The sequence below is a fragment of the Lithobates pipiens genome, unplaced genomic scaffold (genome assembly GCF_037356315.1).
Source record: "Lithobates pipiens isolate NorthernLeopardFrog02 unplaced genomic scaffold, aLitPip1_a1.2 Scaffold_22, whole genome shotgun sequence".
Classification (NCBI taxonomy): domain Eukaryota; kingdom Metazoa; phylum Chordata; class Amphibia; order Anura; family Ranidae; genus Lithobates; species Lithobates pipiens.
In genome coordinates this window covers 39,834,088-39,847,836 of record NW_027507784.1, presented here as the reverse complement: position 1 = coordinate 39,847,836, position 13,749 = coordinate 39,834,088, and the positions used below count along the sequence as shown (strand labels likewise).

Here is a 13,749-nt window from a genome sequence, read left to right as displayed (position 1 = left end):
ACGAGCATAATCCGTTCCAGCAGAATGTTTGTAATCCAAAGCACTCGCATATCAGTGAGTTTCCCCATAGAAGTCAATGGAAACAAAGATAATTTGTTCCGCGTTGACTTCTGTTGCATGCAATAACGCATGTGGCCAGAGGTTGGGGGGGGGGGGGTATGGCGACGGAGAACCTCGGCTGAACTCGGAAAGCCTCAGGAACGGAGTAGTTCCAAGTATTTCCAAACGGCTCCGAACCATTCAGAGTGTCACCGGCGCCCCCGCACCTCTGGCCAAATGTGGTACTGCACATCGAATTAGCTTGAATTATGCTCGTTTTGCGAGTCAGAATAAAAATAAAAAAAAGTTGCTCGTCTTTCAAAACACTCGTTAACCAAGGTTCCACTGTGTGTGTGTGTTTGTGTGTATGTATGTATGTATGTGTGTGTGTGTGTATATGTGTGTGTGTGTGTATATATATATATACATATACACACACACCTATACCCACAGTTGATCCAGAGGAAGGCATAAAAAAACAGCAAAACATGATCCAATTTGCTTCAGCAGGAGAAAAAATCCTTCCTGATATTATTTCCTCATTGCACTTTGTAAATGTCATGCCTTGCATCAATTATGGAGGTGCATCCTGGGACTTCGTCTTCTCAAGCGTGCCAAATAGCCAGTGGATGTGACATTGAGAACTAGATAAAAAGAACAATGCCTAATTCCATTGTAGTAAGTGTGGCTCAAACTCAAGCCTACACGAGGGGTCATTGGGATTTGGAACAGGCTTAGTTCTCTTGCAGAAATCATGGCTCAGGTTTAAAGCTACTTATGGGTACACCTAGATTTGGACCAGGGACATCTTTTTATGCAGTTAAATGCTGCTATGATGGACTTGGAAGGTGATGGAGATCACTGCAGTTAGTGGGGTCCTTCAGAGATTTCCGGGGGGCATCAGCCAGGTATGGTATATACATAGTTAGTTACAGTTTCAAAAAAAAGTATGCAAACCCTTTTGGAATGATATGGATTTCTGCACAAATTGGTCATAAAATGTGATCTGATCTTCATCTAAGTCACAACAATAGACAATCGCAGTCTGCTTAAACTAATAACACACAACAAATTAAATGTTACCATGTTTTTATTGAACACACCATGTAAACATTCATAGTGCAGGAGGAAAAAGTATGTGAACTCCTAGACTAATGAGATCTCCAAGAGCTAATTGGAGTGAGGTGTCAGCCAACTGGAGTCCAATCAATGAGATGAGATTGGAGGTGTTGGTTACAGCTGCCCTGCCCTATAAAAAAAAACACACACTAGTTCTGGGTTTTCTTTTCACAAGAAGCATTGATTGATGTGAATGATGCCTCGCACAAAAGAGCTCTCGGAAGACCTACAATTAATAATTGTTGAGTTGCATAAAGCTGGAACGGGTTATAAAAGTATCTCCAAAAGCCTTGCTGTTCATCAGTCCATGGTAAGACAAATTGTGTATAAATGGAGAAAGTTCAGCACTGTTACTACTCTCCCTAGGATTGGGCATCCTGTAAAGATGACCACAAGAGCACAGCACAGACTGCTCAATGAGGTGAAGAAGAATCCTAGAGTGTCAGCTAAAGACTTACAAAAGTCTCTGGCATATGCTAACATCCCTGTTAGCGAATCTACGATATGTAAAACACTAAACAAGAATGGATTTCATGGGAGGATACCACAGAGGAAGCCACTGCTGTCCAAAAAAAAACACTGCTGCATGTTTACAGTTTGCACAAGAGCACCTGGATGTTCCACAGCAGTACTGGCAAAATATTCTGTGGACAGATAAAACCAAAGTTGAGTTGTTTGGAAGAAACACACAACACTATGTGTGGAGAAAAAGAGGCACAGCACACCAACATCAAAACCTCATCCCAACTGTGAAGTATGGTGGTGGGGGCATCATGGTTTCGGGCTGATTTGCTACGTCAGGGCCTGGATGGATTGCTATCATCGAAGGAAAAATGAATTCCCAAGTTTATCAAGACATTTTTCAGGAGAACTTAAGGCCATCCGTCCACCAGCTGAAGCTCAGCAGAAGATGGGTGTTGCAACAGGACAACAACCCAAAGCATAGAAGTAAATGGACAACAGAATGGCTTAAACAGAAGAAAACACACCTTCTGGAGTTGCCCAGTCAGAGCCCTGACCGCAACCCGATTGAGATGCTGTGGCATGACCTCAAGAAAGCAATTCACACCAGATATCCCAAGAATATTGCTGAACTGAAACCGTTCTGTAAAGATGAATGGTCAAGAATTACTCCTGACCGTTGTGCACGTCTGATCTGCAACTACAGGAAACATTTGGTTGAAGTTATTGCTGCCAAAGGAGGTTCAACCAGTTATTAAATCCAAGGGTGCACATACTTTTTCCACCTGCACTGTGAATGTTTACATGGTGTGTTCAATAAAAACATGGTAACATTTAATTCTTTGTGTGTTATTAGTTTAAGCAGACTGTGATTGTCTATTGTTGTGACTCAGATGAAGATCAGATCACATTTTATGACCAATTTGTGCAGAAATTCATATCATTCCAAAAGGGTTCACATACTTTTTTTTGCAACTGTACATTGGTCCGAGCTGGATCAATGTAACTGTATAAAATATCCATATGTGGAACTCCTCTTTTAACCACTTGCCTACTGGGCACTTTTAACCCTTTCTGCCCAGGCCAATTTCCAGCTTTCAGCGCTGTCACACTTTGACAATTACTCACACGATACTGTACCCATGTGAATTTTTAACCATTGTTTTTTTAGACAGATAGAGCTTTCTTTTAGTGGTATCTAATCACCGCTTGGTTTTCATTTTTTTGCTAAACAAATTTTAAAAAGACCGAAAATTTTGAGAAAAAAAATCTTTGTTTCGGTTATAAAATTTTGCAAAAAAGTTTTTTTTTTATTTATTTTTTCTTCTTCACTGATGTGCCCTGATTATCAGTAAATGTGTGCCGTCTCAGGACAGCCAGTTATCGGCTTTCCTTTCCTCACACAGTGATGGCGCTGAGGAAAGGAAATGCCGATAACTGCCATTTTGTTTACACGAGATCAGCTGTGATTGGACATGGCTGATCACATGGTAAAGTGCCGCTGTGATTCACCCTTTGCTTCGATCTGTGTGCGAAGGGGATGGGGTTCTGTGAGGATGCCAGTAGACACTCGTGTTGTAGCTATCGCAGTTGGTAACTGGTTAAAGTTAGATATACCTGAAGGGGCACCGGAGATCTCTTAATCTGCAGTCAAATGCTCTACCACTGAGCTACACCCCCCTGACTAAGAAACTGAGTAGGTAAGTGATTCCCCGCACCCCTAGTTTTGCCAAGAGAAGAGTTAAAAGCATAATTTTTTGCTGTCTGTGTTCCCGCTGAGGAAATCTAAAAGTAAGCGAGGGTAAATCTCTTCCTAGTGAGAGGAAATTTGTTGTTAAAGCCTAACTCCTGGAAATGTTGGCTCTGCCTGCACTGCAAGGGTTAACTACTCATTTCATCTAGGGGTGACTAAAAAGCCTTTTTTACTTACCCAATCCGCTGCTTCCCGGTGGACAGCAATCCCCTATGCTCCGGTGGTGGACTGTCTCTCACTCCGCTATGGACCCTGCATCGAACTTGATTACGTCAGGAACTTAGACCACTGGAGCCTGCGGGAGAAGGTGCTGTAGGGACCAACCAGTATAGCAGCGCATAGGATCAAGTAAGTAAGCCCTTGTACACACGATCGGAGATTCTGACGGAATGTGTCCGATCGGAGCGTTTTGTCGCATATTCCGACTGTGTGTGGTATGCATCGGACTGTTTCCGTCGGAATATCCGTCGGACCAAATTTTCCAACTTGCCGGAAAGATTTTCCGACAAAATGATCTGATCGGACATACTCCAATCATGTGTAGAGAATTCCGATCGGAACAAAGTGCCATGCATGCTCAGATCAAATTCCTACACCAAAGCTATTGGCTACTAGCCTGAACGTAGTCCCGTCGTAACGAAATAACGTCATCACGTTCTGAACGATCGGATTTTCCGACAACTTTGTCCGACCGTGTGTATGCAACAGTTTCGGACAAAATCCGTCGGACAAAATCCGTCGGATTTGGTTATCGGAATCTCCGACCGTGTGTACAAGGGCTAAATCTACTTTTCCATGCCCCCCTAGATCTAAATGAGCAGTTATCTCTTGCAGTGCAGGCACAGCTCCACTGAAAGGGAGAAATCTTAAGTCTCCTGGAGTTCAAATTGAATTGTTACCAGTAGTGAGGTCCCCGCTGGAAGATGGGGGACTCATTTTCTACACTTTGCTGAATGGATGATGATGATCATTTTAATGACATTTGATTTCACATTGTTCCACAGAGTAAACCGGAAGACAAGGAGTTTGCCATGGCGGCTGCCTGCGTGTCGGACACTCTGGGAATATCCATCTCCGGAGCCGTGGCCATCCCTGTTCATAACTACTTCTGTGGACTGCATTGATGTCATCTAATGTGCTGCAGAGGATCCTGAGTAGAAAAGCGCCATGACTCTGGGAGCTGATAGAGATCGGTCATTTATGCGGATTATGGAGAGGAGGGCAAGCCTGGCTATAGACAACTTAAGATCCGCTCTTGCCCAATGTCAGCCAACCCAGAAATTTCAAATTAAAGTAATAATGCCCTAAAGCGGCAATGGATAGGCTTGCATAGGGATAAAACCAATAAGTGTTAAGAAATGCAAGTCCCAGAATACCTCGCTAGCTCATGGCTGGGTGACGTGCTCTGTTTTTTTTTTTTTTGCAGCAGCAGCAGCAGTAAAGTTGCCTGTGTTAAGGTAACACTATTCTCTATGACAGGGATCTGCAATTAGCGGACCTCCAGCTGTTACAAAACTACAAGTCCCATCATGCCTCTGCCTCTGGGTATCATGCTTGTGGCTGTCAGAGTCTTGCTATGCCTCATGGGACTTGTAGTTCTGCAACAGCTGGAGGTCTGCTAATTGCATATCCCTGCCCTATGACAAAGCCATAGAGGGCGGGCGATTAAAGGGGATTTAAGTTTCTTTAAACAAATGAATTTATTTGCGGACGTTTTTTGGTGTGTTAAATTTACCATAAAAACTATTTTGTTTTATTCGATTAAGTAAAAAAAAAAAATACCTCCCCTACTTTTACCTGTTTCTCCTTTCTCACAAACCAAAATCACCCTAGTGACCCGACCTTTACTTACCGGTCCAGAGGAAAGTTTTTGCACCCATCACGCTACTGGTTTGTTTTATCTCCTTAGGGACATCCAGTCTCCACAAGGTTGGTGTTCCTGTTCTGTACTGACCATGTTCATATTCCCTATGGTATTCCTATGTATTTTAGGCACTCCACTTTTATTATTCTTTATACAAATCTTATGTATATGACTTCATTCATGTTGTGCATTGACCAAGGGGAAAAAAAATGTTGTTGACCATGCCGGAACTCCATTAAGCTGCAAACTTCCTGTGCCGATCATTAGCAGTGCTATCAGTTTTTTTTTTTTTTTTCTCTTTACTACAGAACACTCTTTCCCCCCCCATGTTATTGAAAGGTGGGGGGAGTTGTAAAGTCCTAGCACACTCCCTGTTTTAGGCCCCTTTCACACTGACGGACCAATCGGGCTGACATCCGATCCTGTACAATACAGACAAATGGGGATTCATTCCCCATCAATCCAGTAGAATGGATCGGATGACAGTCGGATGGAAACAGACAGGCGCCCCTTTTCCTTCTGAATAGAGAACAGCGGGCTGTGTCCATGTCTGCTCTGCATAAGCGGAGCAGACACAGACCTGTCGTCCATCTGCTCAGTGGGGATCAGCAGACAGATCGCCAGCTGAATGGGCAGATCCGCTAGTGGACTCCCACCAGTGTGAAAGGGGCCTAAGGCTGCATTCACACCTGTGCTTTTTTTGCATTTTGCAGATTTGCACTACAGTCCATTTAACATGGTTTCCCATGGAACACGGTCTTAAAAATGCATAGGTGTGAATCCAGCCTTAGGGAGACGATGCTTCTCCTCTATAGACACTGTAGAGAGCAAATGAGCGTTGTCACCTTTAGGATGGGAAGTGCGCTACTGGCAGGATCACCAGGTGAACATAAGCAGTATTTTACATTTTGCTCTTGGGTTTAAACCCACTTTTGTAAAATGACAACCCGACACCCAACAGCGTGATAGACATATCAGTGTCAGGTCTCATTGGCTCCTAATAAAGTCAAAAATGACATTATCATCAGTGCCACCTCAACCCCACCTCCCTGATTTCCCCACAACCAATACACTTGAATTGGAAAATATCTTCAGTTGACCTGGACAGAAGTGCTGATGATTGCTCAAGCTTCAAACTAACTGACCTCTCTGTGTTACTTTATCTACCGATTCAGATTTAAAGCAGAGCTCCACCCTAAAGTGGAACTTCCACTCATTGGAACCCTCCCCCCCTCCGACGCCACAATTGGCACCTTTCAGGGGGGAGGGGGGTGCAGGTACCCGTACAGTACAGGTATCTGCACCCACTTCCGGCGTAGATATCCGCAGAATCTACGCCCCTTTCCGCAGGTCCCCCGCTGTCTGCTGGGAAACACACGGATCCCAGAGACAGCGGGGACCATCCTTATTGCGCAGCGCGACTCGCACATGCACAGTAGGGAACCGGGAAATGAAGCCGAAAGGCTCCACTTCCTGATTCCCATACCCAAGATGGCGGCGGCAGCACCCGAGAGACGATCGAGAGATCGGCTTCGGGTGCCGACATCGCGGGCGCGCTGGGCGGGTAAGTGTCATTATTTTAAAAGTCAGCAGCTGCAGTAATTGTAGCTGCTGGCTTTTTAAAAAAAAAAAAAAACATCGGAACTCCCGCTTTAAGTTGACAATCGGCCTCAATGTTAATGCACACCAACAGCAAAATCCAAAGAATGGTTTAACCCTTTAAAGTCCACATTTTTCAATGAGTTAGCGTGACTCGAAATGTGCTCCACCAAACAGTGGAGCAGAACGCTAAAGGGTTAAGTCGGGAGCAACCTTAAAGAGGTGGAGATCTACCTGAAAAGCATGGGAGAAGTCAAAGATCACCGGGCACAGTGTCACCGACCTCACCCCCGATTTTAAACCTTTTAATTGCTGAACTACCGTGTCACAATCACATGCAGTGTGCGACAATCATGGGTTTAAATCATGTGAGGCTGAGGCAGCAGCCAGAGGTGTACACATGCTGCAGCAGGAATTAAATCCTCTGTTGCTTTGGTGGGTGTTACCGTCTGCAAAACGCAACCCATTCAAGTAAATGGGGCTACTCTGCAAGCGCCCCGCAACTGCATGCTTCTGCGGGGGTTAAAGCAGGTGGTGAGAAAGCAACAGAAAGCTGCCTTCTTTAACTCCTTATTTGCTGTACTGCACAAAGTTGCAGAGTGGTCTCCTTCACTTGAATGGGTAATGTTTGGCAGGTGCTACACCCACCAACCATGACAGGGGCGTATAACTTCTGCTGCCGCTGTGACATGTGTATGCCCCTGGCCACTGCAGCTAAAGGGAGTGTGGTAACCCCCCCCCCCACACACAAACTGAAAATGTAAATGAACCCTTACTGTACTGAGCCCCCCTATAATGCTGCTGGGTTAGCTGTGCTTTGCCATAGACTTCTATTCTATCCTGCAGGTGTGGTGCACTTTCTGAACGCACACCAAAACTCCTGCATTCAGGATGGGAAAGGACAGGAGCCAGAGCTAAAGAGGAGGCATCAGCTTATGCAGCTCTTGTTCCCTACTACAGCTTCAACTTTACTAGTAGTCCCTCTGCATTGCACTGTTTGATGCTCTGGAATAGCGGTTCAGCAAGACCAGACCGAGATCTACCAGTCACCTGTCGGCGATCTTCAGGTTGTTACCCCCCCCCAGTTTAAGGGTTTCTGTTTAAAAGGGTGTGGCTGTTTTAATGAGACCTGTTTTTCCTGTGCTACTACGAGTTGCAGTTACTAAGGTGTTTTATTATTTTGGAATGATGTAAGCTTTTTTAACTGTTATTAAAAATAAAAATTTACAGTTTTTTTTTAGTCTGAATTTGTGAATAATTTTTTTTAATGTCCTTTTCTCTATATTTACTGCAACATTATTGTAACGGAACCCCGTCACACCCCGGCTTAAGTGCTTCCGTCAGTACACTGCTTCCTCCAATCTGGATCCTCGGATATCAAATATTACAGCCATATATTTTAACCAAGAACCAGACAAGACTAGCTTAGTTACAAACTGAACATGGAACTGTTTATTGAAACACCAGGCACAAAGAGGTACACTCTGAACAATTCCCCACCCCCACACCCCCTTTGCAATCAGGGTGGGGTAGACTGTCCAATCAGCAGAGAGAGCTGTTGGAGGAATTCCCCCCTCCCTCATAGCAATTACACTTACCATAATACTTTTCTTACAAGGCAGACAGACACAATGGAATACAGCCACACCCTAAACGACCCAGCAAACAGTCCACAACTGTGTGTGTGTGTGTGTGTGTGTGTGGAGCTGTCCCTGCCGAGAGAACACAGTGATTTTTTCTAGCGGCTATACAGTGGGGGTTATTTACTGAAGGCAAATCCGCTTTGCACTAAAAGTGCAAACTACAAGTGCAAAGTGCACTTGGAAGTTAAGTCGCTGTAGATCCGAGGGGGACATGCAAGGAAAATAAAAAACAGCATTTTAGCTTGCACATGATTGGATAATAAAATCAGCAGAGCTTCCCCTAATTTCGGATCTACCCCTCAGATTTACAACAGCTGCACTTCCAAGTGCGCTTTCAGTGCAATTTTTCGCAAATAACCCCCAGTGCCTTGAAAAAGTATTCTCACCCCTTAAAATTTTCCACATTTTGTCATGTTACAACCAAAAACATAAATGTATTTTATTTGGAATCATTTTTTATGAATGGCATCCATTCATCCAGTGTACACTATTGTGAAGCTGTGATTGGCCACAGCTATCACATGGTACAGATGCACTGTGACTGGTCCTGTCTGTACCATGTGATCACTGTGACCAATCATAGAGGCCAACACAGTGAATTATAGCCTTTCACTGTGTACAGCTGTCGTGTGATTGTTGTGATCGGTCACATGGCACCGGCAGCAGCCCAGTACAATGATCTGTCATCCACTGTGTCTACTGGACTGCTCTAGCGCGATCCCTAGGACGAAGAGCGATCCTAGGAGGATAACCATACAACGTCCACCCAGGATGTGAGAGCTCCAGCTCAGCCATCATTTGTTAATAAGCTGGATGGGAAGCAGTTAAAACATTACTAATGGCAAAACAGTTTTTTTTCGTTGTGGAGAGGGATTAGAACCCCTGTCAATTTTTATAGCTGTCTGTTCCCCGTTACAGAGAACTTCTCTATTTGTCTTGCTTTACTTTCACTTTTAATGGTATGAAAACCCCATATTTTGTGTTGACCCCAGAAAAGTAATAGAGGGGAAATTGTCTAAAGGGGACACTAGTTCTTGTGACCTGGGGGGGGGTCCCCAAGAAATTCCTTTAATTTGCAGGGATTTCCTCTCACTTCCTGTTTGACTATGGGACAGGAAGTGAAAGGAAATATCTGCAATGAGACACAGCTATGGGGGGGGGGGGGCGATCTGACAATGGGTTATAACCCTCCATTGCTTTATCCAAAATGCCAAAAAAAGTTTTGCCTGTAGTTCTACTTTTAAATGTACATGAAGGGCCAACCTGGACGGGGACCAGAGAAATGCAGCTGAATGTTCTACCACTAAACTGCGCTCCCTGAGTTTTTCCTGTTTTTGAAGTTGATTTTTTATTCACCAATTTTTCTATATATAAACTTTATGATGCGCTTTCTAGTTCCTTCAGTTCCTTTTGAAGAAAGTCCAAACCAAAAATTGTCAAGGGGGCACCCGGATTTGAACCAGGGACCTCTCGATCTGCAGTCGAATGCTCTACCACTGAGCTATACCCCCCTTGATGTCCAAGTTGTCTAAGTTGTCTAAGTTGTCTAAGTTGTCTAAGTTGTCTAATGCGACTGTTTTTCCAGTAGAACCTTATGAGAGCGGGTCCACCTGCATCCCACATGAGGTCATTTATTCTGTCATTTACACCTGGACCATTTCCAGGCTGAGCAATGTAGCAACCGTCTAGAAAACAAAGATGTCCTCCTACAAACTAGGGGAGATATTTGTCACAGGTCAGTAAAATGATGACGTTTCATCAGAATAATAGCAAAAGGTCTCTTTACAAGTGACCCTGTAATAGGGTCATTTTCACGCATGGACAAATGGAATATGTATTTTACGCCACCCTGTGGATCATGTCGGACACTGCACCCCCTATATGTCATTTCAGGCCATGGCGTGAACCCTTCCTCTTGGAGCGTGATTTGTGGCTAGAGATTGTCACATTGCGATGAGCCAAAATCTACAGAATTAGCAAATTATAAACCCCACTTCCCAAAACTCAGCAGATACAAGGGTTAATCAGTTCTCGGAAATGAATATATATATTGATGTGCTGCATATGAATATCCCAAGCCAGCTGCTTTACTATTGTTTGTATAAGGTAGGATTCATTCTAGTCCGGGGTTGTCCCATGGGTCATCAAGTTAATAAAGGAAAAAACAAACAACAAGTTCCTGAAGCGCTCAAACTGAACGTGAATAGGGGGTGTATAGGAAAAAGATTGATACCCAGAGCACCTGCCAACCACTGGAAAATGGAGAACAAAATATACGATAACACAAGCAGCGCTCTATGGGGAAAAAAGTCAAAAATGATATGTCCATATGTGTATTCACATATAAATTTATGTACACCTTGGATTCCATTTAAAATACACTTTATTGCACATAGGTTAGAGCCCAACAATGTCCATAGGGCTATAAGTAAAAGTGTAAACAGTAGTGTATATAGAAAAAAAGACTATAAAACTATACACTACTTAAAACTTAAAACTATACACTAAAATAGAATTTAAAAGAAAAAGTTCTAAACACGGTACCACCATATATTCCTGAAGAGGAGGGGTTAACTGCCCTCGGAAGGCTCGCCGTTCTCTATTGACAGTCATACAGGGAAGAATGTTCTGGCTCCGATATGTGGTCACGGGGCCGGTGAGTGTGGAGATGGAAAAGTGGAGGGAACCGGCCACAGCGGTGATCAGAGCTAGCCCCTGTGGTCCCCAAACACGGCTTCTGACTAGGATGGCGTCCGTCAGTGCGGTGGACTGACGGACGTCATCCTAGTCAGAAGCCGTATTTGAGGACCACGGAGGCCAGAGGCCGAGACCGAAGAGACGGGGATGCCGGGCGGAGCCGAGCATGCGTGAAGATGTGCGCGTGACGTCAGCGCTCTTCTGGGTACAGAAACCGGATCAACAGAGATGGACCGCAAGCTGAGGGGTTGCCGAAGCTATTGTTAAGAAAGCCGCAAAAAGGTTTGGATTTCGCATGTGTGGCTATACGGCAAAAAAAAAAAAATTGTTTCAATACCCATCTTAATTTTAGTTTGATGGTGCCCATACCTACAGTAAATGCACACTTTATACTTCATCCCTTGCTATGTACGAGAATAATGGTAGGTAGGAGACACAGCCATGCACAAAATGTAAGCTTCGATGAATAGGCAACAAGAAAGGAATCATATGGTAGGAATTACTCCAGCCATGTGCCGGTAGTGCATAATTTTCTTTAAAGTGATTGTAAAGGTTTTTTTTTTTTTTTTTTTGTAAAATATCAAACATGTCATACTTACCTCCTCTGTGCAAGGGTTCTGCACAGAGTGGCCCCGATCCTCCTCTTCTGGGGTGCCTGGATGGCGCTCCTGGCTCCTCTTCCTCATTGGGTGCCCCCACGGAGAGCCGCATTCCATGGGGGCACTCGTGCGGGTGTGCGCTCCCGAGTCCTGCTGCATCCATTGACACAAGACAGCAGGACTCGGCCCCGCTCCCCGGCTCCCGTGCCACTGGATTTTCTTGACAGTCTATCCAATGAGAACCCGAGACAGCAGCTGGAGCTGCTGGACTCCTCCTACAACCCCTTTAATCTGGCTTTACAGCATTGCCCACCTACATCCTTCCTGAGATAATTCATAGCTGTTATTTACACCTGAACTTTTCCCAGGAAGTGTTCACTCCAAAGCAGGGGTCTCTAAACTTTTCAGTTCAATGGCCACATTGTATATTTCACTGTAAAAAAAGGTGACGGCTAAGCCCTAGCTCCTTTGCAGCAAATGTAACTCAAAATCAAGCCTACTTGAGGGAGCACTTGGATCAGGTTCAGCTTTTTTTCAGCACACAGGACTCAAACTCGTGAGAGGGCACCCAGATCTGAAGCAAGAACCTCTCAATCTGCAGTCAGATACCACACAGGTATACCACTTTCATTGCCTTGGTTTGGAGGTGCTTTTTATCACCTACTTAGACCCCTTTTATGCGGAGAGGCCAACTGGGTTCACCTAACAGTCTTTCCGTTGACATCCGATCTTGCGCACTAAAAGCAGACCGATGGCGGATCAGATGACAAACGGATAGACGGTCTGTTTTTATCCAACAGCCCATAGAGGACAGCGGGTTGTATCCGCTCTGTATCAGTGGAGTGGACACAGAATTGTCATCCACCTGCTCAGCGGGAACAAGAAGACCTGGAGAAAGAAAGGCAAGTGTGGCTCAAACTCAAACCTACCTGAAGGGCTGCTTTGACTTAGGCTACTTTCACACTGAGGCGCTGGGCGCGCTGGCGGTAAAGCGGCGCTTTATTTAGCGGCGCTTTACCGTCGTTTTAGCTGCACTTTTTGGCCGCTAGCGGGGCAGTTTTAACTACGGCGGCGCTTTGCAGGCGGATTTGGAGCGCTGCCCCATTGTTTTCAATGGGAAGGGGCGTTTTAGGAGCGGTAAATACACCGCTCCAAAGATGCGGCTTGCAGGACATTTTTCAGCATCCTGCAAGCGCACCGCTCCATTGTGAAAGCCCTCAGGCTTTCACACTGGAGATACAGCAGCGGCTGTTTAAAGGCGCTATTTTTAGCACTCTGGCGCCTGCAGGGTGCCTCGTGTGAAGGGGGCCTTGGACCTCAAGGGGGGTATTCAGTTCCTATGAAGAAAGTGCAAACCAAAAGCTCTCAAGGGGGCACCCGGATTTGAACCAGAGACCTCTCGATCTGCAGTCGAATGCTCTACCACTGAGCTATACCCCCCTTGATGTTTCAGCTTGCTTATGCAATTGTTTTTCAGTATAACCCTATGGGAGCGGGCCCATTTGCATCCCATCTGAGATCATTTATTTTGTCATTTACACCTGGACCATTTCCAGGCTGAGCAAGGTAGCAAATGCCGCATACACACGATCGAATTGTATGACGTACTTAGTCCGTCATACAATCCTACGGACAATTCGGCGTACTTTCTACTGAACGGACTTGGCCACACACGGATAACCAAACAGTCCGACGAAAGCTTGCGCGATGACGTGTACAGCACGTACGACGGGACTAGAAATAGGAAGTCCAAGACACAGCAAAGCACCCTTTGAGCTCCTTCTGCTGACTTTGCGTTAGTGGAAGTTTGGTTAGAGACGATTCGCGCTTTTCAGACTTCAGCTTAATTCGTCCGTTATTTTTTATTTTATTTATTCTCGAATTGGAATATTAATCATAAGATGAGGATGAATAAAGACATTTGTGATAACTCTGTGTGAATATAAGCAGCAAAGCAACTTCACTTTTCTCGCA

General features: G+C 44.8%; 1 protein-coding gene and 2 non-coding genes across 3 annotated transcripts in view; 1 reads left to right on the top strand and 2 right to left on the bottom strand.

Moving 5' to 3' along the window:
* CLN3 (CLN3 lysosomal/endosomal transmembrane protein, battenin) overlaps positions 1-8,083 on the top strand; it is a 29,527-nt gene extending 21,444 nt beyond the window's left edge. Inside the window, exon 15 of the mRNA XM_077447426.1 lies at positions 4,378-8,083. Coding sequence (XP_077303552.1) covers positions 4,378-4,497 — 120 coding nt within the window. The 3' untranslated portion in view covers positions 4,498-8,083. The remainder of the gene's footprint in view (positions 1-4,377) is intronic.
* Positions 8,084-9,918: 1,835 nt separating this feature from the next.
* On the bottom strand, positions 9,919-9,990 carry TRNAC-GCA (transfer RNA cysteine (anticodon GCA)). Its single transcript has one exon. It is a non-coding gene; the product is annotated as a tRNA-Cys (tRNA).
* Positions 9,991-13,143: 3,153 nt separating this feature from the next.
* Positions 13,144-13,215, bottom strand: TRNAC-GCA (transfer RNA cysteine (anticodon GCA)). Its single transcript has one exon. It is a non-coding gene; the product is annotated as a tRNA-Cys (tRNA).
* Between the last annotated feature and the right edge of the window lie 534 nt (positions 13,216-13,749).